At 35.6% G+C, this 27,760-nt stretch overlaps 2 protein-coding genes across 3 annotated transcripts; one reads left to right on the top strand and one right to left on the bottom strand.

Annotated features, from left to right (window-relative positions):
- The first annotated feature begins 690 nt into the window (after positions 1 to 690).
- On the top strand, positions 691 to 10,443 carry LOC128231607 (leucine-rich repeat and WD repeat-containing protein 1-like). The gene is made up of 16 exons (XM_052944635.1): positions 691 to 881; positions 2,315 to 2,543; positions 2,824 to 2,943; positions 3,480 to 3,632; positions 3,819 to 3,961; positions 4,096 to 4,285; positions 5,517 to 5,640; positions 5,875 to 6,063; positions 6,261 to 6,383; positions 6,706 to 6,781; positions 6,956 to 7,099; positions 7,729 to 7,826; positions 8,015 to 8,176; positions 9,141 to 9,244; positions 9,526 to 9,597; positions 9,928 to 10,443. Exons 1-16 carry the CDS (start codon positions 805 to 807, stop codon positions 10,027 to 10,029), a joined length of 2,106 nt encoding a protein of 701 aa, XP_052800595.1. The 5' UTR covers positions 691 to 804; the 3' UTR covers positions 10,030 to 10,443.
- Positions 10,444 to 11,317: 874 nt separating this feature from the next.
- LOC128231608 (F-box/LRR-repeat protein fbxl-1-like) lies at positions 11,318 to 27,625 on the bottom strand. Of its 2 annotated transcripts, none has more exons than XM_052944637.1 (20): positions 27,566 to 27,625; positions 26,073 to 26,203; positions 23,299 to 23,393; positions 22,964 to 23,047; positions 22,535 to 22,712; positions 22,081 to 22,273; positions 20,199 to 20,312; positions 19,700 to 19,838; positions 19,406 to 19,481; positions 18,106 to 18,171; positions 16,410 to 16,520; positions 16,156 to 16,198; positions 15,178 to 15,221; positions 14,934 to 15,013; positions 14,613 to 14,715; positions 13,622 to 13,709; positions 13,229 to 13,369; positions 12,770 to 12,892; positions 11,922 to 11,984; positions 11,318 to 11,715 (listed from the first exon to the last, which is right to left on the bottom strand). In XM_052944637.1, exons 2-20 carry the CDS (start codon positions 26,175 to 26,177, stop codon positions 11,606 to 11,608), a joined length of 1,956 nt encoding a protein of 651 aa, XP_052800597.1. In that variant the 5' UTR covers positions 26,178 to 26,203; positions 27,566 to 27,625; the 3' UTR covers positions 11,318 to 11,605. The 2 variants fall into 2 exon arrangements, with proteins under 2 accessions (XP_052800597.1, XP_052800596.1); XM_052944636.1 differs by lacking the exon at positions 27,566 to 27,625 and adding an exon at positions 27,471 to 27,492.
- Between the last annotated feature and the right edge of the window lie 135 nt (positions 27,626 to 27,760).

Below are 27,760 nucleotides of genomic sequence, written 5' to 3'. Positions count from 1 at the left end.
ATTACTTAATAACTATCTCAATTTTGCGCAACTATCATGACTCAACTAATTTGTTCTCTTTTGTTTAATGTATAGTTAAAGACATTATTAAGATAGCACACATAGAAAATTGATCAACATTTTTTCATAAAGTGCAAATCAGAATTTGAAACAATGAGAATGTGTTCCCTTTCCTTTTTACAGCCATAGTGCGACTGAACGTATTATGCATGGGAACATGTGCGGCGGACGTACGGGGTACAACTTTCCTGGGTTAAACCAGTAATGAGTACACCACTTTTCCAAGCACTACCCTTTAAATACCGAGCGTCAGGCAAAGGAGCTACTGGTACCAACTTTAAACGTCTTTCGGTATGACGCGGCCCGGGATCGAATCCACGACCTCCCGCTCCGTAGGCGAACACCTTAACCACTAGGCCACGGAGACGGTATGATCAAATGATACCAACACTATATGGGGTCACCAGTCATTACAAAATTCACATGTTTGTGTTTCATTTAACATAACTGACAAATTCAGCCTGATAAAATGCATACAAACTGCGTTAAAAATATATCACTGCGTCGCATTTAAAGCCGCTACGCAATCGAATTTTATGTTGTTTGTAGCCTTTTTGCTAATTTTGCGACAACCAATATCAAAGCTTGACGGAGATAGCCGAATTGTACCGATTTGGCCAATTGGATCACACTTCGATGATTTCCGGAGATTGGCGAAAAGTTACAATCGGAAATTAGCGGGAATTGAGTTTGTAAACAAATATTGTTGTTGTTTTTTTAAAGAAAATTGACGAATCTTACGAAATGAAAGGACCACCAACAAAAGAATATCTTCTCAGACTGGGGATGTCCGATTGCCTATCGAAAATTCAAAATATAGAGTATGTACTGATTCCTTATTGAGTGTTTTGGCTTTTTAGATTGTAAGGCCTAGCGGCTGTCTTGTTAAATTACAACTTGACTAATCAAGAAATATTCTAACTTCTAGATAAGATATAACCCTTTATTATTGGATTAGTAAATCACCTTCTTGGTATCGTATGCAATGTTTTGGAAGAGCTTGAACAGGGTCATAACACGTTCGTAAACCATAAAATGAAAGTGCCCATTTTTTGGTAAGGCCTTTCACCAAATAGCTGGACGTACTGACCTGTACATGGTCATAATACATTTCATTTTGAAATTTTGTTATTTAAAAGAAAAAGTAAATTGTGAAGAATTTTGCACATGCCCTGTATTGCTTTTTGGATCCCTTTTTGCTTTTAGTTTTAATAGCTGCAAATTGCATGTGTGTGACATCAAACACTACTTATTACGGCAAGTTATGAAATTGAAAGGAAGAGTTATGTCTTATGAAATACAAATGCTTTTTAACTCTCCATTGTTTTGTGGTAAAGTAAACCCTTCCATGCAGATGTAGTACTCGTCACATTATGGCACAGGCTGTGTTAATCTTTGAAAGTTTGCTTTGTGGGTGTTTCATCATAATCAATAAAATCATATATCTACATGCCAAATCCCAAGGTGAGATAAAAAAATCCCTGCGGAATTCCAGCCCATCCCCTGGTCCCCCACCGGGGGATCCATATCCCTGGGTATCAAAAAATAATTATTTTTTTAAACTAGCTCAAAGTTGACAGTTGAAAGCATCCATAATATTTAGTCCAAGTAATTGTGTGTGGACGGATCTTTTTGATATGACAAATCCTTCATTAGAAGAACCCTGTATAACATGCCTATTATTTTAGCCTACCATGATATTCATGAAGGACTATGATGAAGTCCAAAAATAATTGTAATAAGAGTGTGTTTCTGTATTTATTCTTATATCATAAATGTAGATATTGTGCTAAATTTCTCTGTGTAAAAATCCCCTGGTGTAATATCAGAATCCCCTGGAATTCAGACCAAAACCCCATGGGAAGCCTCTCAGAAATATGGCATGTATGCATAATGGATCTATGGTGTGGGCGAAAACTCATGTTGCTTCTTAGTAGACAATGCAAAAAACCCACTTACTTTTGATCGAATTGTTGGCTGAATCGGGGCAATAATAACAGGATTGGGCAGTATTTTACAATTGGGCAAGTTTAACCAGCCTGTTATAGTTATATGGTTAACACAAACAAACCAATGGTCGATGATACAGCTCATCCCTATTATTGCTTTAATTCAATGTCTATATCTCACATAATATTTTACGAAAATTCCCTTTTTGTGTGATGTCTGACATTTGTAGAACCTGGGACCAATAAATCCTACTCCCAGGTAGAACTGACAAATTTTGTTGTATTATTGAAATATTTCTTTGCAGTTTGTCACAGCACAACCTGACAGAAATTGATACATCACTGTTTAATGAACTTTCATCTCTGGAATGTCTGGACATTTCCCGCAATTCTCTTACTTGTGTCCCTGATGACCTGCACTTGCCAAGCCTCCGCATTCTTGACATTGCCGACAACAAACTGACCTCTGTCAACTTCGTGAAGAGATTCAAGAAACTAAGAGAGCTGTATATTGAAGATAATAAATGTCTTCGTGTAAGGATGAGTTTATGAACATAATTGTAATGTGATGAATGCTCTATAAGCCTACACAGTCTTTTATATTTTTGTTTCTGTATTGTAGATGCCAAACCTTTTTTTTGAGTGCATGTTAAACTCACTCTAGTATGATGTTCAATCAGACTTAAAAATCTTAATATTAAATAGAACTTAGAGGTCATTGTAATTATAAGAACTTAAAAGACATAGTACTCAGTATGGTTGGCATGACATGTTTCTTTTGATCTCATGGTGTGACATGTATCTTTCTTTACAGATGGAGGATGACTACATTGCGAGGGTTCTGTGTCCGAGCCTACAGACGATTGACGGTGCCCATGACATCGGCCATATTGACCATGTGGTGCGGCAGTACACTGACCAGCTACAGCCACAGGTACACACACTCACCCACTACCACAGACATATGTTTTGTTAAACAACACAGAACAAATTGTCAGACTGAGATTTAATTAGTTTACATATACTTGAAATATGTCACCTTTCAAGGTTAAATAGTAGGGATGGCAACCAGTACCCGATTACTTTATATTGGGCGTATTTTTGCAATGTTTATATCAATTGATTGGTGGATATCATAATTCAGGAATTATGCATATTAATGAATTGAACAACAATACTTCAGTATGAAAATCTTTCAGTTTAAATATTAATCTGCCAAGTAAACAACTTAAAAAAATTGTCTTTCCCGAAAACCAATTCAAGTTATCCGAGTATTTGAGTACCCGAGTACTTGATCGGAAGATTGTCCGAGTACCAATTTTATTACTCGTTGCCATCCCTATTAAATAGTATAAATGTGTTTCAATTACACAACACCAGGCATTGTTGATACCAATTGATGCAAATTATTTGTGATAAGATTGAATTTGAATGTTAATTGTGTGATTTTTTTCAATGTTTGTTTTGCAGATAGAGGCTGTATGGGTTGGGCGGTTTGGAGAGGTGTACCAGGATGGGATCCCTGTCTCTGAGATTGACAGCCTGCACAAGGAGTTTGTTGACACCATAGCACAGGGAAATGTTGGTGACAACCTCACTCTCACAAAGTTCAGGGACTTCATGGTGAGTAGCCTTGGTATTTACCGTTAGTTTTATAAAGATAAGTTCAGTACCCTAAATACAAAACATTAAAATAGCAACAAGACAATATAATATGCAGTTTAGGGGAGATCCCAAGACAATATAATGTGCATTTTAGGGAAGATAACAGGACTTTTTGAAGCCCAGTTCTTGCTTGTTGCACTTCAGATAAATCATCTGTGCCAATGCCTGCTGGACAGGGTGAACAAAGGTCAGGGGCCGACATTGAGTGGTAGGGGAGGGGCCACAGGGACACCTTCACGATATGGCACCAGGGTCTCACTGGGGGTAACACCAGGAAAGAACTGCAGGTACATAGTACATAGAAATGGAAAACATTGTGCTCGTCTATTGTCAGTATTCTTTTCTGTTATTAAATAGATGTTTCATGTCACCCATCTTTGGTTCTGTGCTACTGGTATAACTACTTCTCAACTTGTTCTAGCAATGGCACTCCTGTTGTAAAATCCACTGAGAAAGCAGTCCAGAATGTTAGCAGAAAGAAACGAAAGAGGGAAGATTCTCCACCCAGTGACCAAGTTAAATCTCCTGGGGCAAAACGGAGAAAGGAGACACATGATAGCCCTAAATTTACCCTGATCAGGCCCACCCAGGAAATGACAACTGGCAAACTGGTACATTATTCACACACTGACAGTGTTCTGCCAGGCATGAAAACATGGGGCCGGATAATCCATCATACTTGAATACCAGGGGCCATTAACGAAATGGTTGACCAGAAACAAATTCATACTAATCATAATTACTAGTTATTTTTTAATGCTGTCACAAATGGCAGCTCCTCCTAACAAAATGATGATAATACGAAGTTTTTAATCAAATCGGCACAAGAAAACACTGACATTTTCAGATTTTTCTTAAAACTGGATTGGTTACTGAGCAAAAACAATACACCATCAGGTCTTCTGAATAGCCCAGTGCAATGAAAATGACAACACTGTCATCTCTGTTTTGTTTTTGGCTAGTGTCAAAGACCTCGAACGTTAAGTCAATAGTCTGGTTTTCTTTTCTTGCAAGCTAAAATCATAATGATTGGCTATCAATAACTCTCTTTCATTTGAAAAACCAATGAAAATGCCATTGCTCTTGCACTACCAAGCTATAAAACCATTGCCCATCGGCAAGTACATCAAGGCATTTCAGGGTACACAGTTAAAACTTCCATATAAGTCAGCCATGTCGAGGAATTGTTGCCCCATTTATACATAAAAGCTTAAAAATAAAGCTTGTTGGCACCATACTAATGGCTCTAGGTTGAGCTTTGGCAGAACTCTAACTGGATAAAGACATATTGACTGATAATAAGGGAAGACCGTTAACATTTATAAAAAATGCATTCTGTACATGACTGCATCCATAAAAGTAGGTGCCTTTATCTTTTCTGTAGGTCACAAGTGCAATCAAATAACTAATGTTAACTGCTTGAAATACACAATTTGATTCAGAGGGATATTCTTATCAAAACCTTTGATCATTGTTTGTATATACCTCTGATCATGGCTGGTTAATACCTCGTAACATAGCTGGTATATACCTCTGATCATGGCTGGTAAATACCTCGTAACATGGCTGGTATTTACCTCTGATCATGGCTTGTAAATACCTCTGACCATGGCTTGTATTTACCTCTGATCATGGCTTGTAAATACATCTGATCATGGCTTGTATATACCTCTGACCATGGCTTGTATTTACCTCTGATCATGGCTTGTAAATACCTCTGACCATGGCTTGTATATACCTCTGATCATGGCTTGTAAATACCTCTGACCATGGCTTGTATATACCTCTGATCATGGCTTGTATATACCTCTGATCATGGCTTGTATATGTTTCCTTTTATAGCCAACATTACATGACTATGACCCATCCTTGTTCATACGATGCCACTCGAAGGGGAATAACCCAGAAGATGCTCACACCAAGGTCTGGAATTGTGCTTTTGAACCAGTCACAGGCGGAGCTCAAGGTAACACATATCACAAATGTAATGAAGTAATTTTCATAAATGAGTTTGTCATAACACTGCCAGTCAAGCCTTTTTAATCAATTATGATCTATGCTGTCATGAAGATGATTTTTTTTCATATTTCAATGATTGGTTTAAAATATACAGAATATGGATGATTAATTAAATGAAGTGAATGTACTCATTGTATACAGATTACCAAAACCTAAAGCAATACATATACTTGTGTGCCAGGGGAGACAACCAACGTGGTAGCGAGCTGTGGAGGAAAGCTGGTGTGTTTTGTTGACTGTGGCACTGGAAAGGTTGTCCGACGTTATAAGGACACCAGCAAGTCAGAGTCCTTCTTCGCCCTTGCCTGGACCACCCTGCCCGCTGACGGGGATGCCCTAAAGGAAGATACAAACATTCTTGCTGTAGGAGGTTAGAAAGATTTCTTTATTGTTACTGATGTTCTTTTCAGTCACACAACTATATGAAGTTCATTACTAGTAATTTACCAACAAAGTCTTTATGTTGAATCAAACTTAGTGCAGTATTTTTGCCAGTAGGATGTATTTCGGTGCCAATATTTATTATAAAATATTTTTCACAGAGCAGTCATGTATGATGTGTTTCAGGTCAGGATGAGGTGGTGAAGCTGCTGCACCCAAGCCAGCTGGTCATGGTTGGTCAGCTGATTGGTCACCGTGGTTACATCTCTGCCCTTGTATTCCACCCAAATAAACCCAACATACTCTTCAGTATGTAGCTTTGTCCTACTTGCCAAATAATGGTGAAGGGTTGCTGAATGGCTTCTGATCATTTTTTTTATTTAGAAGTCAAAATACTCATTAGCTGGGTTCTTTTTTATGATGAAAAAAAAGTTAATATCATAGCCATGGAGTCCGCATCTGTGTGGTATTGCAATGTTCAGTGTAGGCCACTGCCCAAAAAACTATTAAAGTAACTAAAGAAAGTAAATGTGGTACACATGCTGCCAGAGGCAACACAGCCAAAGCCATCTTCTGTTTGAAGAATGTTTTACACAGTGCAATTGTTTCAATCAACTGATGCTTTTTTCAGGTGGTTCTAGAGATAGCAAAGTTATCATGTGGAAAATAGGCACTCCTGATTTCAAGAGCAACTCTATAGAATGCACGTATGTTTTGCCACTTTTTGAAAGATTGATTTAAATGCCATTTATATTAATTTTCCTTCTTGTGTTAATTTCCTTCTTGTGTTTTTATCACACAAATTGTGTGTTCATGAATAACATGTTAGTTTCTATGTATGTCTGATAAAGGACCAATACATGTGAGCTATTTGTTTTCAGCCAACAGGCGGTGTTGAGTCTGCCAAAGACTGACACAATATCACTGACGGTGGAGCCGACCTCAGACATGCTGCTGGCAGCATGTGAGTCTTCGTGCTTTGCTTGGAACACATGTAAACTACGCACAGGAAACAAACACACTCAGTAAGCTAGGCCTGCTACACTTGCTATCAAAATCTTTCAAATTTGAATGGGTGTTCTATAAGTGGTTTAATACTTTTATATAATCAGAACACATATTTCTTTCTGTAAAATGACATATTTGTTTTATTTCTTTATTGCCCTTATCTTACGCCACTTGTGTTAAGGAAACGGTTACTAAAAAGAGTATTTTATTTTGTCTTTAGTCCAAATTAAACTGTACTGCCTTTTTATGCCTCTTTTAACTGTGGTATTTTTATGCACATTTATTAACTACCTCGGTTTTGTCACAAAGGTGGGAAATGGGGGCATCTCTGTCCTCTGGACACATATCTAGTTTCTTAAACATTTTAGCATTTCGTGAATATTACTGCAAAACATGCTCCCATGAATGGGAGACGTCAGTTTTTGAATGAAAACAATTTCTGTTTGGATTGTACCGATAATCAATTGGTTCTTCTACTTTTCCCTCACCTGCAACAGGACCAGTTTTTTATGGTCTCTGCAATAGTAAGCATGTCTAATAAATGAGTGAAGAAATGTTATCAATTTATTTTCTACAAGTAGTATTTTATATACAGAAAACATAACATGAGTGATAACTCAAAACAATTATATAATTGTGTTGGCAGGCTTCCTCATTATGAGTTTGTTCACCCGCGAGATGAGAGGGATGACGATAAGGGACCTATGATAGATGGACTGGAAGTCTTGCCCAATGGATGTGTTGGTATGTGTTATACAATGTCGTATAAAGTTTTACTTTCTACCTGTTTAAATCATATCTGGATTAGTTTAAGTTTCTGTCAGCTGTGAGAAAGCAGTGTTTTTTAAATTGTCTCGATGTGTAATTAATGTCTCACATTTGCATGATTTGTAATAGATCATTTTTGTACCAAATAATATAATATAATTCAGCTACTAAGTGTGTTGGTCATGGGCGAGTGTATGTTTGGAACGTTGGAGCCCAGATGAAGAAAAAGGCCAGGTCACATCCCCAGAGGGAACAAGTGCAACTGCTGGCCCAGCTGGAATACACCCTTACAGAGGTCGACTACCTTTATCTTCACTCAAACAAAGGTGGGTTTAGTTAGGAATCAGAATGCATGCTTCATACTAAATTCTTAATGTATACATGCATCTTTTGTGTCTTACAATACATGTTGTCATTGTTTGTGACAATAGAAGTTGGCCTTTTTCTGAAAACAATTATTAAATTTCAATACATGTTCTCAATTTGTCTTACAATTCAAGTTCCTGTTGATTTGACCAAATGTCAATATGTGCTCTTGTTGTGTCTGACAATACATCTCTGTGTCTGACAATATCTCATTATATCTGACAATACCTCATTGTATCTGACAATACCTCATTGTGTCTGACAATACCTCTCTGTGTCTGACAATACATCTCTGTGTCTGACAATACATCTCTGTGTCTGACAATACCTCATTGTGTCTGACAATACCTCAGTGTGTCTGACAATACCTTTCTGTATCTGACAATACCTCTTTGTGTCTGACAATATCTCATTGTATCTACCAATACCTCTCTGTGTCTGACAATACATCTCTGTGTCTGATAATACATCTCTGTGTCTGACAATACCTCATTGTGTCTGACAATACCTCAGTGTGTCTGACAATACCTTTCTGTATCTGACAATACCTCTTTGTGTCTGACAATACCTCATTGTGTCTGACAATACCTCAGTGTGTCTGACAATACCATTCTGTATCTGACAATACCTCTTTGTGTCTGACAATATCTCATTGTATCTGACAATACCTCTCTGTGTCTGACAATACCTCATTGTGTCTTTAAATGTAAGTTTTCATTCTGAAAATTCATGTTCTTATTATGTCAAACAAAACAAGTTATGATCATGTCTGACAATGCAAGTTTCCATCGTGTCAGACCATACAAGTTGAAGATACCATCTGATAGTGTCTGACAATACAAGTTCTCATTGTGTCCTAATTGTGTTTGGCTATACAAGTTTTAATTGTGTCTGTCAGTTCAAGTTCTCTTTATGTGTCTTTAGGTCTGCTGTGTGCTGGGGACGACCAGGGCCGTGTTTACATGTACAACCTTGGACTCTTAACTAGGCATTCGACACCTTCCTCCCATCTCCTTCAACCATCCAGGGTAGGTATCATTAATGCTATATGTTTTCAGCTGTTTTTACTGTGGCAACATCTCAAAAACTGATAAAGATATTCAAATAAAACTAGACAAGCTGCCTGAGTCAAAATGTATACTTGTGACAAGGGCCAAAAATCTGGCAAAAGTTTGTCGATTAAACAAACGATAAGGGCTGGCATTATCTTAAAATGTCTTTATCTAAAATCTCTTGGATTTATTCCCGATTAAAATGTTAAGAGTTTAGCTTTTCTTTTTGCTTGAAGTCATTTAAACAATATTTATAGGTATTGGAGTCTCCAGATCTTGTGATAGACACCCACTACTCATCAAAAATGACTGACCTGCAAACAGACCAGGTTTGTGCCATACTCTATGTTTTGATGTTTATTTGGTGCCTTACATCAATCTAAGTTTTTGAATTAATTCAGATACATTGTAATTTACTCTATATACATGCAATTTACAGATAGCAAATGTCTTATGTATTGTTACAACTAAAATACTGATTGTCATGAAGTTTCCAACATTAATACCAATAATGATGTAACAAAGATGATGCCAGATGGGATCTGAAAAACAGCAACAATATGACAAGATTTTTTCCATGTCTTACATATACACTTTAGCAAATTTTGAAATGCTAGCCAGTAATATGTATGCTAGTGAATAGTGTTTGTTGTATGCAGGAGTCTGTGGTGAACTGTGTAGCTGTGAGCTCTAGTCAGGAGTATCTAGTGTCTGGGACGGATAACAACCTTCTGTGTGTGTGGAGACGAACAAGCCAGTGAAACACTCCACACCTCATCGTGATGAAATTAAGTCCACTGCTCCCCTTGTAGCAATCTAATGCAAAGCTGATTTTAATTAGATTCAATTTTTTATTATAAGTTTAATAAAAAAATATGTGACATACTTTTGACTGAAAATAGTGGATTGGTCATAAAATGATTGCATTCTAACATGCCATACATTGTTCTGAAGTTATTTTCACTTGCATTCAAAATGTCTTAAGCTGATTCATTCCAGCTTATAAATATTAAGATATTTAATGAAAAGAAATGTTTTACAAGAAGAATGATTTTTATCAAAAAATATACTGTTATTTGCTTGTCTTTAACAAATTTTATGAAATCTTGTTTATTGATGTTTTACGAACATAAATTTTATCTTGTCTTTTGTTTTACATAAAACTTCAAAACTTGTTTTGTTGTTTTCCATACATATATTTTTCTAAAAATTCAGATATGTAAAAAAATGAGGTTATTAGAGAGTTGGGAGGGCCTCAATATAGTGGTTTCTCCTCTAGTGCTACAAGCCCACATAATGCCAACTTGACGCACCTTGTTAAGCTAGTTGTTACTTAAAAATGCGCTATTACTCCCAAATAAGATTAAACACATTTAATACAATTGTTTTAATATACCAAAATGGATGAACAAATGTCAAAAATAATGGTGCTTATGAAGGATACAGAGTTTAATTTGTAAGAAATGTGCAGAAAACACAGTATTGCTACCTTATGAGACAATTAATCATTTAATATTTTTGCGTTTTCTGGCTATTAAATACACGGTTATTATAATGTTATCAGTAATTAATATTTTCCATGAATGCATTATAGTCAGTTGAAGGTTTATCACTCAAAATTTATGCTCATTATACATGTGTATGTTAAGAGTCACTTTGAGGTTGTTACTAAATTTATTAAATGTGCCAATAATTTGCTATAGGATACTTTAAACCTTCGACAATCATTCCGACTTAAAGGGAAAAAAGCTGCCTCGACTCGGAACATTTATAATTCAACCAGGCTGATCATAAAATGTAAAATCTGAATCGACAGTTAAGCCATTATTTCAAGGGAAGTTATCAGTTAACTACAAAAAAGGCTCAAGTTGAAATCGGGCCTATCACAGATGTGATGTACTCCAGCACACTGCATTGAAACTGTGTAGTATTTATTTAAGTTGTCATTTAAGGGGAACTAATTTTCATTGGCAACAAAGCATAAGAAAATATAATATGATATATACTAGCCACTGTCCTTAAGTTACTGCATCAAAACTGAAGAAATGCTATTCTTATCATTTCTTTATTATTCTTTTATACGAAAACAAAATAACCTAACCAGAAACACAGAACTAGAGATCCTTGTCCTAGGCATTAGTGATATTTGTTAAATAATCGGTGTAACTGGTAACAAATTGTATTAAACATTCACAATTTAAAGGTATATATATAATCAAATAAAAGATTATTCTTTCATTACTACAAATATAACACAACACTGTCAGTGTTCAATAACAAAGTGTGTCCTCTTAGTTCACGTATCACAGTCTCAAGGATTGAACACAGCAGCTGTTGTCAGGACATACTCCATCGCTCTAGCTCTAGTGGATCATCGTTGTCAAGGTAACCGTCACCATAGTAATCATCGTCCCAGTCATCATTGAAGTCCACATGCTCTTGGTAGGCTGAAAACATACAAGCCTTGGTCAGGATTGTATTTACATAACAAATTATGCACATGTGAACAAACTAATATATTTAAAAACATGGAATAAACCGGGTAAGTTTCAATATAGAATTACAACTTTATGATGAATAATTTGTGGAGAACATTGCCTGATATTACTGGTGTGACTTTTTGGCATTGATGGTTTTGTTCTATATAACCCACCTGGGATAGGCAAGTGTGGACTGTAACTGTCGTCTTCATCTTCCATCTCATCCCCATCGTAACCTGAGACAATGTAAAATACAGAACCACTTTGTATGAAACAAAACCATGTCAACTCTTCTGTAATTACCATTAAATCTTTGAATTACTTCTTGAATCCCTTTGACTTTAAAAAAAGAAGAAAGGAAAATGGCAAAAAGAAAGAGTTCTTTTTAAGATTGGCAGCATTCAAACATGTCATGTGGATTGTAAGAGGAGGCCCTTACTGCTTAACCAATTGGGCATAGATATGTATCAGGTGTTTTGTAATACTATTAACACAGTTCATGATTATATTGGAATTTATCAATATTACAGCAAAAGTTATCAGCATGCAAATGTTTGTTTTACAGGGTAACTGAGCAAATTCATCATTTTTGGGACATCATGTGTCAAATGTTCTCATCTCGAAAAGCAATGCAACACTTACACATTGAGATTTATATCAGTCCTTTGTTAAAATGAATGGAATAATAATCAAACTTTTTATTTAAATATATTTTAGATACATATAATACAGATCCACAAGGCCCAATTGTGGACATTCTTGATTTCTATGATTTTTTTTGCATAACTTACACAGTACAGTACTTTTAGTATTTTCAACAATTCTCAAATTATTATAGAAATAAGGATTTTTATAAGACTGTTGACCAAGACCTACTAATTCTTAAAGCAATGGGGTCAAGGGCTACGGACGGCTATCACACTTACAAATATTTGCAAACCTAATGCCCCTGTTTATCATGTAGAGAATGAATAAGAATATTTGCATATTTTGAACGTCTGGTACAGGTAGGTGAACCTACTTGGGAGAATGATGTCCCTGTCAGGTTCAAGTTCTCGCATGACGAGGTTGTGCATGCTGATGGTCACATGATCGAGCCCCATCACCGCGCTCATGTCCTCGTCTTCTAGGTCTATTGATGTCCCTGCATGACAGCGCAATCAATAAGATACATCATAAATGCCATTGTTTTTTCTGTTTCATTTTAGTTCCTTCAACTTTGAATAAATTCAGTTGCGCTATGAAACGAACCTGTATATAAACCTTAACAAAATTAAATGGCGATTGAGGAATTTTATAACAAATGCTAACTGACATTACCAATTCTGTGAACTTCATCAATAGAAAATTTAAATAAGGTAAACAAATATATATCTTTCATATTGCTTAACTTAATCAATCATTTCAAACATAAGAAAACTAGTTAGAATTTTTTTTATTATGGAGTTTGCATAACGTCTGAATATAAGAAGGCACCTACCCCCAATAATGAGCTGTATGTTGGTATCCCCATTGAGGGCCGGTGTGTTTTTGAAGGCAGGGAGAATTGCCATGGTTATCTGGAAACATCCACTCACATCGAGGTGCTCCAACGGGCAAAGTGTTACCAGGGCAATGATGGCTGAATTAAGAAAGCATGATTTAGTGATCTATGAATTGAAATAGACGTCTTTGTGTCTTCTTCCCAAGATAAATATGACTGTCATACCTAGCAGCAGCCTTGATCTGTCCAATTTTTGGGTGAATTGATAGAGAAATCTAATGCAGTCTTACGCAGCTTACTTGAATAGTATCTTTTTTCAATTTCTTGATTTCCATTAAGATAAGTGACAGAAAAATGAAAGACTGGTAATAAAACATGAAAAAACAGTACCATCATCTGTTGTGAACTTTGTAGCTCTAGCAACCAACTTCTTGAGGTGGCCAGCCTGGGCTATCTTCATCACACTATCTTCAGTCACCTGTAAAGAATGCAATTACTAGCATCAGATCTACACACATAATTTATACTTATATATGTATTTAGTTCAACCTTGAGAGACTTCTGCCACAGACTCAATAAAATAACAAGAATTTTGATGGAAGCGATGGATGCTCCCCATATGCCCATTTTCTATGAAAATGCAGAAATTGGAATACCTAATGTCTAAGATATGGCCTGGACAAGTACCCATTTTTGAAAAAAAAATCAGGTTGAGGGGAGTTAAGTCAAAGATATGCATAATAGAATTAAGATTCTTGTGCACTGCACTTTCTCTCATTGCCATCTATCTATATTTGAAGTTTCATTTCAATCTGTTTAGTATTAAACAATTATGAAAACATGTTTCAGGGGATAGAGCTTAATTATTATACATGATAGGATTACGATTATTGTGCACTGCACTTCCTCTCATTGCCATCTAAGTCTATACCAAGTTTAATTTCAATCACAGTAGTGGTTTTTAAGTTATTCTCTCGAGAAGGGTGTGCAAGCATTAATTATGAAAAAAAGGGAGATAGTAAATGAATATGCATGACAGGTTGTTGGTTCTTGTGCACTGCACTTCATCTCATTGCCATCTATATATATAACTTGTTATTTCAATCCCATCAGTAGTTTTGAAGTTATGGCCCGGACAAGGGTGTAACAGACAGACAGATTGACAGACAAAGCTGCAACTATATGCTCTACTTCGGGGAGCATTCTTACTTGAAAGGGGTTTGTAATTTCATTTCATTTGTTTTCTAAACCCAACTTAAAAAAAGGAGACATTTTTGAAGAATGCTCATTCATTTTTACAGCAAATAACTGTTTTTGAAATAGATGCAAGCATTTTCAACAGTGACACATAAACATGTATGCATGCTGAAGACTGGGATACCTGGCTGAGATAGCTTAAGTTGAGACTGGTGAGCCGAGGCAACTGGGCAAGGGACATCACTCCAATATCCGTCACCGACGCACACCCACTCACGTCCAAATCCCTGATAAACAAAGTTGAAAATTCATTGGATGTAGGCATATTGTTTTAACTTAATGAATATTTATTTAATATATATTTAAATATCAAAAATCACATGTACTCTTTTATTTTTCTTGATAATTTTTCCATCAAAATTCTAGCAGAGGCAATATACATGGAAGTATCAGACAGGAAAGAATCTGAGAACAATCTGAATGCATGTAAAAATCTGGGTCAGACCTGAGAAGGTGACATCCTTGAGCAAGTGATATAAGTGTCAAATCCAACACAAGCCTACTGAACGAGATGTTCAAATCCTCCTGAAACATATGAAGAGGTAATAAAATGTTTATTTTAGGACAAGCAACAAAATTTGATTTCAGTTGAAGTGCAACTTCACTGTCAGGTCTACCTCTTTTAAATGCAAAAACGCAGTATATATTGTTTATTTTAGCAATAAATGTTGATCTATATGTCTACTTGCCAATGCATGAAGATTGCCTATCACTTCAACAGCACTTTCATCCACTGAAATTAAAAACACTTATAATACTATCAGTTATAAAACTCTGTTATTATAAAACTGCAGATATCTGCAGAATTGTATGTTTTGCCTGTTCGGCGTATCCATCCTAATCAAAACAATATATAACAATTTAACTGTAAAAGGGGTAAAACTAAGTTGACAATTTAGAGCTAAGTCTGTTTATTATACAAACTCAAACAAAATATAAGCCACCTGTTTTTGGATGAAAAGATTCATTATGAGTTTATTGTAAATACTTGAATATTGTATGCTCTAGCAATAAACCAACAATAGTTTTATGTAATGGAGAATGTCTTTGGTGATTCAATTAAACTGAAAACTTAACCTGGCCTTGACATAATGCTTATAGACATTGTAACCAAGTTTCAAGATGATTGGATAATCTAGCACTAGAGATATAAAGATGCTATTTCTAATGTAAAAAGGCTTTACTCCGGCATCACTGAGGCAATTTGTCTCACAATCAAACTTGACCTTAATTATTGTCTGCACAAGAAAAAAATAAAACCAAATACACTTTTATGTAAAAGTTTGTTTTAATCATCTGGGCATTGTGACCATAAATACTGTCACAAAGTTTCATCATGACTGGATAATAGATAGTAATTGTCTTCATTATGTATAGCCCTATTTAAGGGGAATAAGTTCGAGTTACAAAGGCACTTAATCAAACTTGACAAAGGCAATATACCCACAAATGCTGCCACCAAGTTTCATTATGAATGGATGATAAATGCAAAAGTTATTGTCTGCACAATATTTAGCTCAGCTGCTACCGTCTTGGACCCTACAAGCAATACCAAAAATTATAAACTATTCACGTATTCTGATCAAAGTCAGAAACAGTATCACTGATGAAAGAAATATTTTTTATGAATGTCAAAATATGTTAATTCATGTTGTGGTCAGACTCACATTTGATTCCTGCTGCATTCAATACCCTAAGATTTGACAAGGTCTGAAACAAAACAGATACAGGTAAGTTAAATAAAAGAAGTGATGGAAACTAATAAGAAAACATTTTATGTGTTTTTATAATATCAATAATACTATGATTTTAAGAGGTCTGTATGAAATACTATTGAAACCACCAAATTTACCACAAAAACTTGCAACATATTTTGCATCTATTAATAGCCATTAACTTATCAGACATTGGTTATATTGACCTGGCAGATCTGGGTGTGTGTTGCTGATGAGATGTTGAGACAGTTAGAGATATTCAGCTCCTCCAACTGGCTGCAGCGACTGACCAGCTGACTCATACCAGCATCACTAACCTAAAATATGACATTGATCAGATGTAAAACTGGTCACAATCACTGACCAGCTGGCCCATTCCTGCATCATCCACCTGTAGCATGACACTGGTCAGTTGTTAAAGTAGTCACTGTCACTAACAAGCTGACCTATACCATCTTCACTAACCTGTAACTTTACACTGGTCAGTAGTTAAAGTAGTCACTGTCACTAACAAGCTGACCTATACCATCTTCACTAACCTGTAACTTTACACTGGTCAGTTGTTAAAGTAGTCACAGTCACTAACAAGCTGACCTATACCATCTTCACTAACCTGTAACTTTACACTGGTCAGTTGTTAAAGTAGTCACAGTCACTCACAAGTTAACCTATACCATCTTCATTAACCTGTAACTTGACACTAGTTAGTTGAAATAGTGGCCACAGTGACTGACCAGCTGACCCAAACCAGTATCACCAACCTGCAACAGGACACTGTTCAGTTGTAAAAGTGGCCACATCCTATGACCAACTGAGCTATACTTGCATCACTAACCTGTTACATGACACTGGCCAGTTGTAATAGTGGCCATAGTGACTGACCAGCTGACCCAAACCAGCATCACAACCTGCAACAGGACACTGTTCAGTTGTAAAAGTGGCCACATCCTATGACCAACTGAGCTATACTTGCATCACTAACCTGTTACATGACACTGGCCAGTTGTAATAGTGGCCACAGTGACTGACCAGCTGACCCAAACCAGCATCACCAACCTGCAACAGGACACTGTTCAGTTGTAAAAGTGGCCACATCCTATGACCAACTGAGCTATACTTGCATCACTAACCTGTTACATGACACTGGCCAGTTGTAATAGTGGCCATAGTGACTGACCAGCTGACCCAAACCAGTATCACCAACCTGCAACAGAACACTGTTCAGTTGTAACAGTGGCCACATCCTATGACCAACTGAGCTATACTTGCATCACTAACCTGTTACATGACACTGGCCAGTTGTAATAGTGGCCACAGTGACTGACCAGCTGACCCAAACCAGCATCACCAACCTGCAACAGGACACTGTTCAGTTGTAAAAGTGGCCACATCCTATGACCAACTGAGCTATACTTGCATCACTAACCTGTTACATGACACTGGCCAGTTGTAATAGTGGCCACAGTGACTGACCAGCTGACCCAAACTACCATCACTTTCCTGTAACATGACAGTGGTCAGTTATTAAACAGGTCAGTCACTGACAAGCTGACCTTTACCTGCATCACCAACCTGTAACATGACACTGGTCAAGTGTGAGTCAACACATGTTTGTCATTGCTATGTCTTGCAAACTAAGATCCATTAGATTACTGCAGCTTGGCCAATCTGTTGATGTATATTTTTCATCGATACAAATGTTATGTATTCATTACAAAACATAGATTTACTACAACTTATTTATTTACTGCAACTTATTTATCAACATTGGAGCTGTCTTTAGTCTTGTAAAGCTGCCAAGCATACTGCATAAAATATGAATAAGGTGTTGAAACTGCTGCATATGCAGCAATAAATGAAATTGTCTTAAAAAACCGTGCACAAACATTTAGAAGTACTTACAGAATGGTTGTTTGTCAAAATGACACTTTTCAACGCAGAATGTTCACGACTGACTTTTTTGAAACACTGAAATATCATAATAAGAGACAAAAAATAATATAATATGACATATGTAAATGTTGAGATTACATTTTTAAGATGTAGAAATAAACAAGGCAATTGAGTAAATTTATTTAGAATATGTTGTAAATAAGCAAAAGTGGGCTATCAGTTTTTGTAATTAATGATATTATTGTTGAAGCTGATGTAAGGAAAAAGGAATATCACTGGGAGTGATGTTTGCTCCTTGAATAGCCTATGTCTGTGAGAAAGCATCAATTAAGTTAATGTTCCTACAATTAAAAGAATAAGGACTACAACATCTTTGAAATAAGGCTTGATTTTTTTAATTGAGTTGACAAAACACAAAAAAATATTTCCTTTGCACAATTGATGTCAATACTTCAAATACCTCAAAGCATAAAAACTATTAAAGTGCCATAAAAAAAAATAGCATTTATAACAAGAGTAGTCATAGATTGCCATTTCCCTGTTGAATTAGTATTCACTTGGCCTTACGACAAAAGATTACAATTAAACAATTGACAATTCTGCACTTCTTCTGATAAGATGTATCTGTATATGTTTGAAGTCAATATTTGAAAGACTATTTGAGTTATGCTCAGGGCAAAAAATAGGTATGTCAATTAACAAAGGGCATTTACTAAAACAATACTGCACCCAGAGTTATGGTTCCTGTGAACCACACTTCCCCTCAATGTTATATATCTGTATAAAAAGATTGAAGTCAATACCTGAAGGTAAATGAAGTTATGCTCCAGACAAAAAATAAGTTAAAGGTATGAAAATTAACAACGGGCAATTACTCAAAAGAAACTGCAGCAAGAGTTATGGTTCTGTATATAAAGTTTAATGTTAATACCTGAAAGACTTTTCAATTTATACTTCGGACAAGATTGCCCAGTTGCGAGAAGTAAAAAAAGGGCAAAAATTAAAAATAACACACACAAAATAATGCTTATTTTGCACAGCACTTTTCCTCAACACAGTCAATATATTGTGTATGAAGCTTGACATCAATACTCCAAAACCATATGGAGTTATGGAGAAAAGTAGACTTGTCCTGGTGTCACAGGACTAATGGACTGACCTACAGACAGATGAACAGGACAAGGTGTTATCTATATAGCCCATACCACTACGTGGTGGAGGTATAATTTTAAGAGAGGGCAGCTTCAACTTTTTTTTCATGGTCTGAGCATTTGAAGCTTTTGCATAGAGCCCATTGTGGTAAGTTTACCTGTCCGGAGATGACCGGCATGTCTGAGAGGTCAAGGTAAGCCAGCTGTGAACACACACTCAACACATATCTAACCCTGTAACAGTATAATGTTTATTGTTGAAGACAACACCTATATGTCACTTTTACAGTAAACTTGAAATGTATTATAAAATATACCTGTTATATGAAGATTGAGAGATGTTATTGGCAAAATGTGACCAGTAGTGCTTAATACATATTCACTGTTAAGGCTTCTTCTGTATAATGCATTTGAACTTTATGAACCGTTAAACAATAATATTACAGTTTTACCCTTTGTCAGTGACATGGAAGCATTTTCTGAGCCACAACCTGCGGAGGTTTGTACATCTGGATACCAGATTCTTCAATGAAATATCTGTGACCTTGACAGAGGTTAGGTCTAGCTCCTGCAGGCTGGGACAGTGCTTTCCTGGATGTGTATATATGTAGATCATCAGAACACCAGCATGCAATATCAATTGATATATACTTTTTCACATATAAATATTTACAGACAATTGCACAGACTGATAAAATTTCATATTTCACCCTGGATATTAATGTGTTTGGTACACTGCATGAAACATGTTACAGTGCTATTCACTACTGGATATATATTATGCTATAATTATAATTGCTGTACATTCAGCTTATCTTTATTGAATGTTAAACATATTCCGTGATGTTGATGGTTAAAGCCAAGCCATGCGGAAGTCAGGTGAAGAATTACGCTCAAGTCATACATATAACAATCGTAATGCACCAGTTTTTTGTGTGAAAATGTTGTAACCTATGACATCCATGGCGAAGGTTGTGAGGATGCGTGGTGACGCTGCGACATCAAGGGATGTCAGGTATGACCCGCACCGTGACAACAAACAGCCTAGGTTCTTGTCTGTCAGCCCTACATAGAAATTTTATAAAACAATTCGAGTCCATTATCAGTAAGTTTCGGAGATACATACATATTATTTAAAAACAAGAGCAATGCAAACCAATTTGAGACTGCTGCTGATTTGAGATGAAAATGGGCATATCTCCATCACTGTACAAATAAGAGCTGTCACAGAGACATCGCGCTCGATTATTCCGCCGCTTTTCAGTGTAAGGATTGAAAAGTTTTGGCAAAACAGGCATGGATCACTGTTAGATTAGATTTCAATGTAATACATGATGTGCTGAGATATTAACATTAATGTAGTTACATGCAAAACTTTAACCAGAATTTTTAAGTCTAATCAAAAAAGGCTATTATTTGCAAAATACAGTTATCTAACTTGGTTATTCTATTAGGTTGGGTGGTTGAATACCATTGTATAAAGCCTCAATGCAATATATCAAGTAGTTGCTGAGATATTATCCTATGTGTGCTTACATGCAAGACCTATATAACCAGAATTTCTAATTCGCATTATAAAGGGGCAAAAATTATATAATATGAGAGATAGAGTTATCTTACTTGATTAAATAAGAAGGTTAAAAGGTTGGGAGCCTGTGTGTAAAGTTTCAATGCAATACATGATGTATTCGCTGAGGTATTGACTTAAGATTGGTTACATGCAAAACCTTAACCAGAATTTCTATGTTGAATAAAAAAGGGCCCATTATTTGAAATTAATGCAAACTAGAGTTATCTTACTTGGTTATTTAAGTAGATTGGATGGTTGAGTACCATTTTATAAATTCTCAATGCAATACATCAAGTAGTTGCTGAGATATTAACCGATACTAATGGCCAAAAGTCTTGTCCGGTTTACAAAAACTACAATATCCAAAAGTTTTGTCCTGTCTACAAAAACTACAATATCTGTTTTGTTTTATACACACTCATAAATTTGGTATCGATGGAAAGAGGACATTAATATGCATTCAATGAAAAAATGATTTTGGAATTTGAGCAACTACTGCCGGTACAGTAATGTGTTGAAAATTGGCATTGAGGATTTGCAAGGCACAAATGAAACCCATACCAGACAAGACTTTTGGCCATTAGTATATGTGTGCTTACATGCAAAACCTTAACCAGAATTTCTAAGTCAAATTATAAAGGCCCATAATTTGCATCACATTAAAACAGTGTTATCTTACTTCATTAATTTAGTAGGTTAGATAGTTGAGAATACAAATCTAAAGTTTCAATGCAATACATGATATATTTGCTGAGATATTGACTTAAATGTGGTTACATGCAAAACCTTAAGCAGAATTTCTAAGTCGAATAATAAAGGCCTATTATTTGCATTAAATGCAAACTAGAGTTATCTAACTTGCTTAATTAAGTAGGTTGGATGGTTGAGTACCATTGTATAAAGTCTCAATGCAATACCTCAAGTAGTTGCTGAGATATTAACCTATGTGTGCTTGCACGCAAAACCTTAACCAAGGTGTGACGCCGACGTGAGTAGTATAGCTCTCCTTATTCTTTGAATAGTCGAGCTAAAAACAAGAGTTAAAAACCTTACTGCAAATATGTGTACTATCTCTGGCAACGTAAGTAATAAGTTTCATGTGAATATCTTAATATTTTTTAGGAGTTACTCTCAAATTAAAAAAAAATCAAACATACTTTGACCACAACAATAAGGCTAGAAAAATATGTTTTCTATCAAAATACCCCTCAGATTTTCAACCTATTGTTTCCATCCTAAAAAGCATGTATATAAATTATGTACCTCCAAATCCCTTAAAAATGTTGCGGAAGTGCAGGTGGTGCACTGAGCTCCATGTTCGTTGTACAAGGTGTTTCCAGCGCCAGCACACTCGCTCCACGCCAACCCGTTCCTTCCAGGACAACAAAGATAAGATCCGCACCATCACCTCTTCGAACAACATATCAATGGCTGCACCATCACACGCCCTTGGCAACTTGAAAACATACATGCACAACTGTACTTTCAACTTCATTAGAGGTATTTTATTCTTTACTGATTGTAAATAGCAGTAGTGAACCAATTTTCATGTACTGTGAAAATGTTGTACATGCAGTGCATAATCAACAAAGTACCATAATTTTTTGTAGTTAAATAGGCAAATATTGAAGTCGAAAATTTTCAGCAGAATACTTCAAGATGATTAGGCATGTTAACTCTAAGGACTGCAACCGCTACCATGCGGCCTGCAACTCACAAATGTCTCTGCAGTGCTTTGTTGTGTATTCTGCTCACTGGGAGATTGATTCCCCTCCCCCTGAGATGGTGTCCTCTCCCCCTGATATGGTGTCCCATCCCCCTCTGATTCTTCCTCACTGTCGGCCAGAAGGTACCATGTCTTGGAGGAGAGCTGTGATGGTTGCACTCGCATCTGTCTGACTCAAGCGACCATTGTTATATGCATAAATGGAAATGCGTAATATAACTGTTATATAAACCACCATATTCAAAATTAATTGAAACGATGGATTGACAAAAGAACATAAGATAATTGAATATACAGAATCAGATGGTATTTACATGAGAACATTCATTGGATGTTTACAGCTACAATATCAAGAGACAAGTGCCTAGATGTTTGCGCTTCAACCTTAATATTCAGTTTACATTGCAAGCATACATGTACCTAGCATCGAGATAAAGCTCTTGATCAGAAGCTTGTAGGGCCCTTGTCATGCCATCTTCATTCTCAAATGTAATAAATGCTATCCTGCAAAAATACAACTTTAAGGTATGACCTAACTAATGTTTTAGATAAATTATTTATGAAGGAAAGCAATACTGATTTAATTCTTGAATATAAATCGTATAGATTTATGTCATTTTAAGTTTTAAGAGTACTTATCATCTGCCAGATTTACAACACGCATCTGATATAAACAACTCACTGCCTTAATTAAATGATGATAATAAACAGAATTTTTTTTGCTATTTATTTAGTGAATAAAACTGAGACTATACCCTCTTGACCATCCCTTCAAGTGGTCTTTAACGATGTAGCAGTGCTCTACAGAGCCGAATTTGCTGAAAAACTTGGCCAATTTTCTTGACCTGATCTGAAAAGTTGAAACATTTTTTGCTTAAAACAAGTGTAATTCAACCACTGTCCTTAAATATAATTACAGCTCCACAGCTATCACTGGAGTCATGATAATAATGCCCACACAAAGAATGATATTTATTGAATCGCCATAAAATAAAAAATAAGGGCCATAATTCTGTAAAAAACTACAACCTAACCCTGCCCGCGGCATGCACCGCTAGGCTTGATATAGGCTTGATATAAATCACTTGTATGAAGTTGGCCAAGGTTTTTTAGAAGAGGCACAAACAAGAACCCATTATGTACATTATAATATAAAAAAACACAAAGAGCCATAACTTTATAAAAATAATTCAAACCAAACATTGTTGATGCAATGCAGAAGACTTGATATAAAATCCATTCTGCGAAGGCAGCCAAGATTTTGCAGATAAAGCACACACAAAATCTTTTTGCACATTATAATGTGAACAAGAGGGCAAATATGGTGCTATAGTGCTCACCTGAATACCTGGAGTTACTAGGGAAATAAGCTTATGCCAAGACAGTCATTGGTTGCTAAGCTATGGAGTACCATGGGTGCTATGGAAGGTGATGGTTAATAGGGAAGCAAGCTGTTACCAAAGTAGTCACTGGTTACTTAAAAAATTGAGATTGCATTTTTTGAGTTATCAGTGTCTACCACTGGGTGCTAAGGAAAGTGGTTGTTGCAAGAAAAATAAGGTTATATGAAGAAAATGGCAGAGCTACAAACTGAATATCTCAGCTCTGGACATTGCAGTTTAAGAGATAGATTCTTGAAAACTTTCCTGTCATACATCAATGTAAAACAGGGAGAGGGCCAATGTTGACCACAGAGGCATGACCTTAACAGCCTTAGTAGATGACCACCAGACAAAGCTAAACCTCTTTCAGGGATAATTCTATATCAGACTTTCAATAATTATTTAACATTATCCATAAACAAGCAACCTCTGGGACTGGACCAATCTTAACACCAGGAGCATGATTTGAACAATCATGGTAGAGGACTTCTAAACAATGCTACATTTACAGGAGTAATATTTTACCTCTTGGCCTTTTCCTTTTAGGGAAAAAGACTTCAAATTTTACAATCTATAAGTCAATGTAAAACAACTCCTAATTGCACCACCAATTTTGACCCATGGGTCATCATTTGAACAATCTTGGGAGAGAACCATGACGGAACATGCCAACTATCTTGGCATTGTAATTTTAGAGAAGAAGAGTTTTTCTTATAGTTGCAAAGGGAACCAGGGTTATCAATGGAAAATATTTCTTTTAATAACTTTGAAAGAGAATAGAGACTATTGGTGAAATTCGACCAAGGTGTATAGAGGGATACATGTATGTTGTTTGAAATAAATGTTGATGAAGGATGACATACGCTGGACAACCCACCTACCAGTGCTCAGGTGGGTTAAACACAGGAAACAGCTCAGGACAAGATGTTATGTGGCGTATTTATACCTCTTGCTTGACTACATACATACACAGTGTGTGTATACCACGTGATAAATTGCCTAATAAATGTTACGTTGGAGGGCAATATTTTGCTTCAGATGAAGACTTGAAACAAATATAACTATTTCTTCACCATTTCAAATGACACATAGCGCAGTTTACGCCGCTTACAGAATCAAGCCTTCAGTCTTTTACCAGAGTTTGATTGAGAGTGTAGTTTCTTATAACACTTCAACAAACCTTTCCACAATACAGCCATCTGACAGAGCACTGTCAAAACATTATTTTGGAAACAGGTTTGTCGAAGTGTTTGATGTAACTAATCACCTTATGAAACTCTGGTAATAAAATGAAGGCGTGGCTCTTAAAGCAGCATAGACTGTCCTTTGTTTCATTTGTAAAAGAAAAGTTATCTTTTATCTAAGCCTTCATTTTAAGCAAAATGTTGCCTTCTGATGTACAATAAGACACAATTTATCAAGTGGTACAGACACTGTATTACAGTGATACATGTAATGCCAAAAAAACATGGTTTGTAACAGTTTTACTTAATTTGAATAAAAACACTGAAACAACCCATTCTAACTTAGAGATAATATTTTGAAAATTCCATGACTAAAGATCAATGAAAATATAGGACTATTCATTGTGTTTCTTGCATTGTTTTTTTTTAATTAGTTTCACTGCCTGTGCTTTCCAAATTGGAAAAAAATATTTAAGGAAAATTACAAATTCATACAAAACAGCTTATATAATAGCAAAAATACATGTTTTTCATTTTTTTTATAAATACAGAATGCTGTATAAAAACTAGTGCTAATAAATTATCAAAATTTTGTTTTAGATATTGTTCATGGCTTGTATTGCTATTTTTATTCATTCTGTATTTATTGAATTGGAAATACAGCTTTTAGAAGGCAAAAAAAAAATAGTCTTGGGTTCATAATTTATATTTTAATTTACCAAACATTTTAATCCTTATTTAATTTACTTGTAACAAAAAATGATAAATTTTGAGAAAATGCTACAAGCAATTTTGAAAAATTTATCAGTTGAAGCAATTGGGAAATAGCCTCATTTTGGACCCTTTTGTATAAGGTAAAAAAGTTCAGCTCTGTGAAAACTCAAAAAAAACAGCTGAGCTAAAAGCTGCTGCAAATTGGAAAGACATTGTATGATAGGGGTATACAATGTTTAAACTACATACCCGGTAGCTGACATTGCCAACAAAGACTTTTCTCTGGATGTTAAACTGAGTGTCCAGCTTCAGGCTGGTCTTTGGTGCCACCACTGGCAACTCCATGTCTGTCATTGGTTCCTTCCAAAACAACTGTCTACCTGTCAAAATTGTGCACTTACATGTAATTAAGGATTTATTTTTTTCTTGCTCGCATACAGCATAAACGCATGAAAATGTATGTTCAATACTTATATTTACAATTTAAAAGATATATTCATTGTGATTAAACATTAGCAGTATCTTCTGCAGTCATGTATTTGATTTTAATGAACTTTTACAGACAAGATATATTTGTATTAAAGAATAGCTGATTTTGTAACGTTGTATATCATTGGTTAAATGTCCTCACGCTTATCCAATTGGAGCGCAGTATTGAAATAAACAATGATGTCATAATTCCTTGCGTGTTATACAATACAAACGTCAAGTTTTATAAAAGGACTTAATTGAAATATTATAAATTGAATTGTTTTTTATGCATCTTTTACCTTTTAAAACCAAAAACTGATCAAAAAATTTGATGGAGATGGGCAATAACAAAAAACATTTCATAAAAATAAAATTATACTGATATCATTTAACCAGTTTATTTAAATTTTCAGTAATAAATTGCCTACATGGTTTCAGCAAAGCATCAACAAGTGCTGGGTAGTGATGTGTTTATAAACTGAATTATAGGAAAATGTTTGAGCTGGCATTAGTCCATATAAAGCCGCTTCAGAGTCTTTGAGAATTTTTGTTTTGGCGACTCCGCGTGTCCATATCCCACTTGTTGTTTTCTTTTCCAAGAATGACAGAGCCCTACGCTAAGTATATAGAGTGGAAAGATAACGGGCACCTGCTAGGTAGTTAAAAAAATTCAATGCTTTGATGACAGATCGATCTGAATTTTTGTTTCATGAAACACTATTAAAATGTGTAATAAGAGAAAGTTATTGGCTCAAAATATTTTATTTGTAACTTATGTGTTTTAATTAAACAATGCAGTGTTAAATATTGTGGAGTTACAATTGAAAAATATATTTTTCATTGGTATGAATCAGTCGACTAGTGGTGTTTACGGAACAAAATGAATATCCAAATGTTAAAAAACCCTCCCTAAACGTGCATTATTGTTGGGGCTATGCTGGCATTAGTTTGTGGAAGTCATTTTATAGTCCAAATAATTGTACATGGACGGATATATTTTACGATTTTTATTTGGCAATTTATTCACATCTGAACAGACTTCGAGCATGGTCACAACAACTTTTTGTCAATAATAACATTTCATTTCACAAAATCAAGCCACTGTGACTGTGTCAGTGTGTGGAAGACAGCTCTTGGGAAGTATACAGTATGATCGAAACTACTTTTATCATTTACTTTGCATGATCTAGCTGCAGATGACTAATTGAAATAGTCAAGGCGTTAGTGGAATGTTAAAGTGTTTATTTCCACAAAAATGTTAAAATACATACAATTTTACAGTGCGGCAAATCTCTGAATCAGAGAGTATTCATTGTATACCCATGAAAAACTATCGTACAGAAAAGTACAATCTCCTACGTAGTGATCTCCCCTGTGACCTCACGTTTCCCAATACATGCAAGCTGGGACCAATAACAAAACTCCCCGATGCAAGGACTAAAAATAAGCTTCCTTTCCGAATTTTG

Source organism: Mya arenaria, chromosome 4 (assembly GCF_026914265.1).
Source record: "Mya arenaria isolate MELC-2E11 chromosome 4, ASM2691426v1".
NCBI lineage: Eukaryota > Metazoa > Mollusca > Bivalvia > Myida > Myidae > Mya > Mya arenaria.
This window is presented reverse-complemented; position numbering and strand designations above follow the sequence as displayed.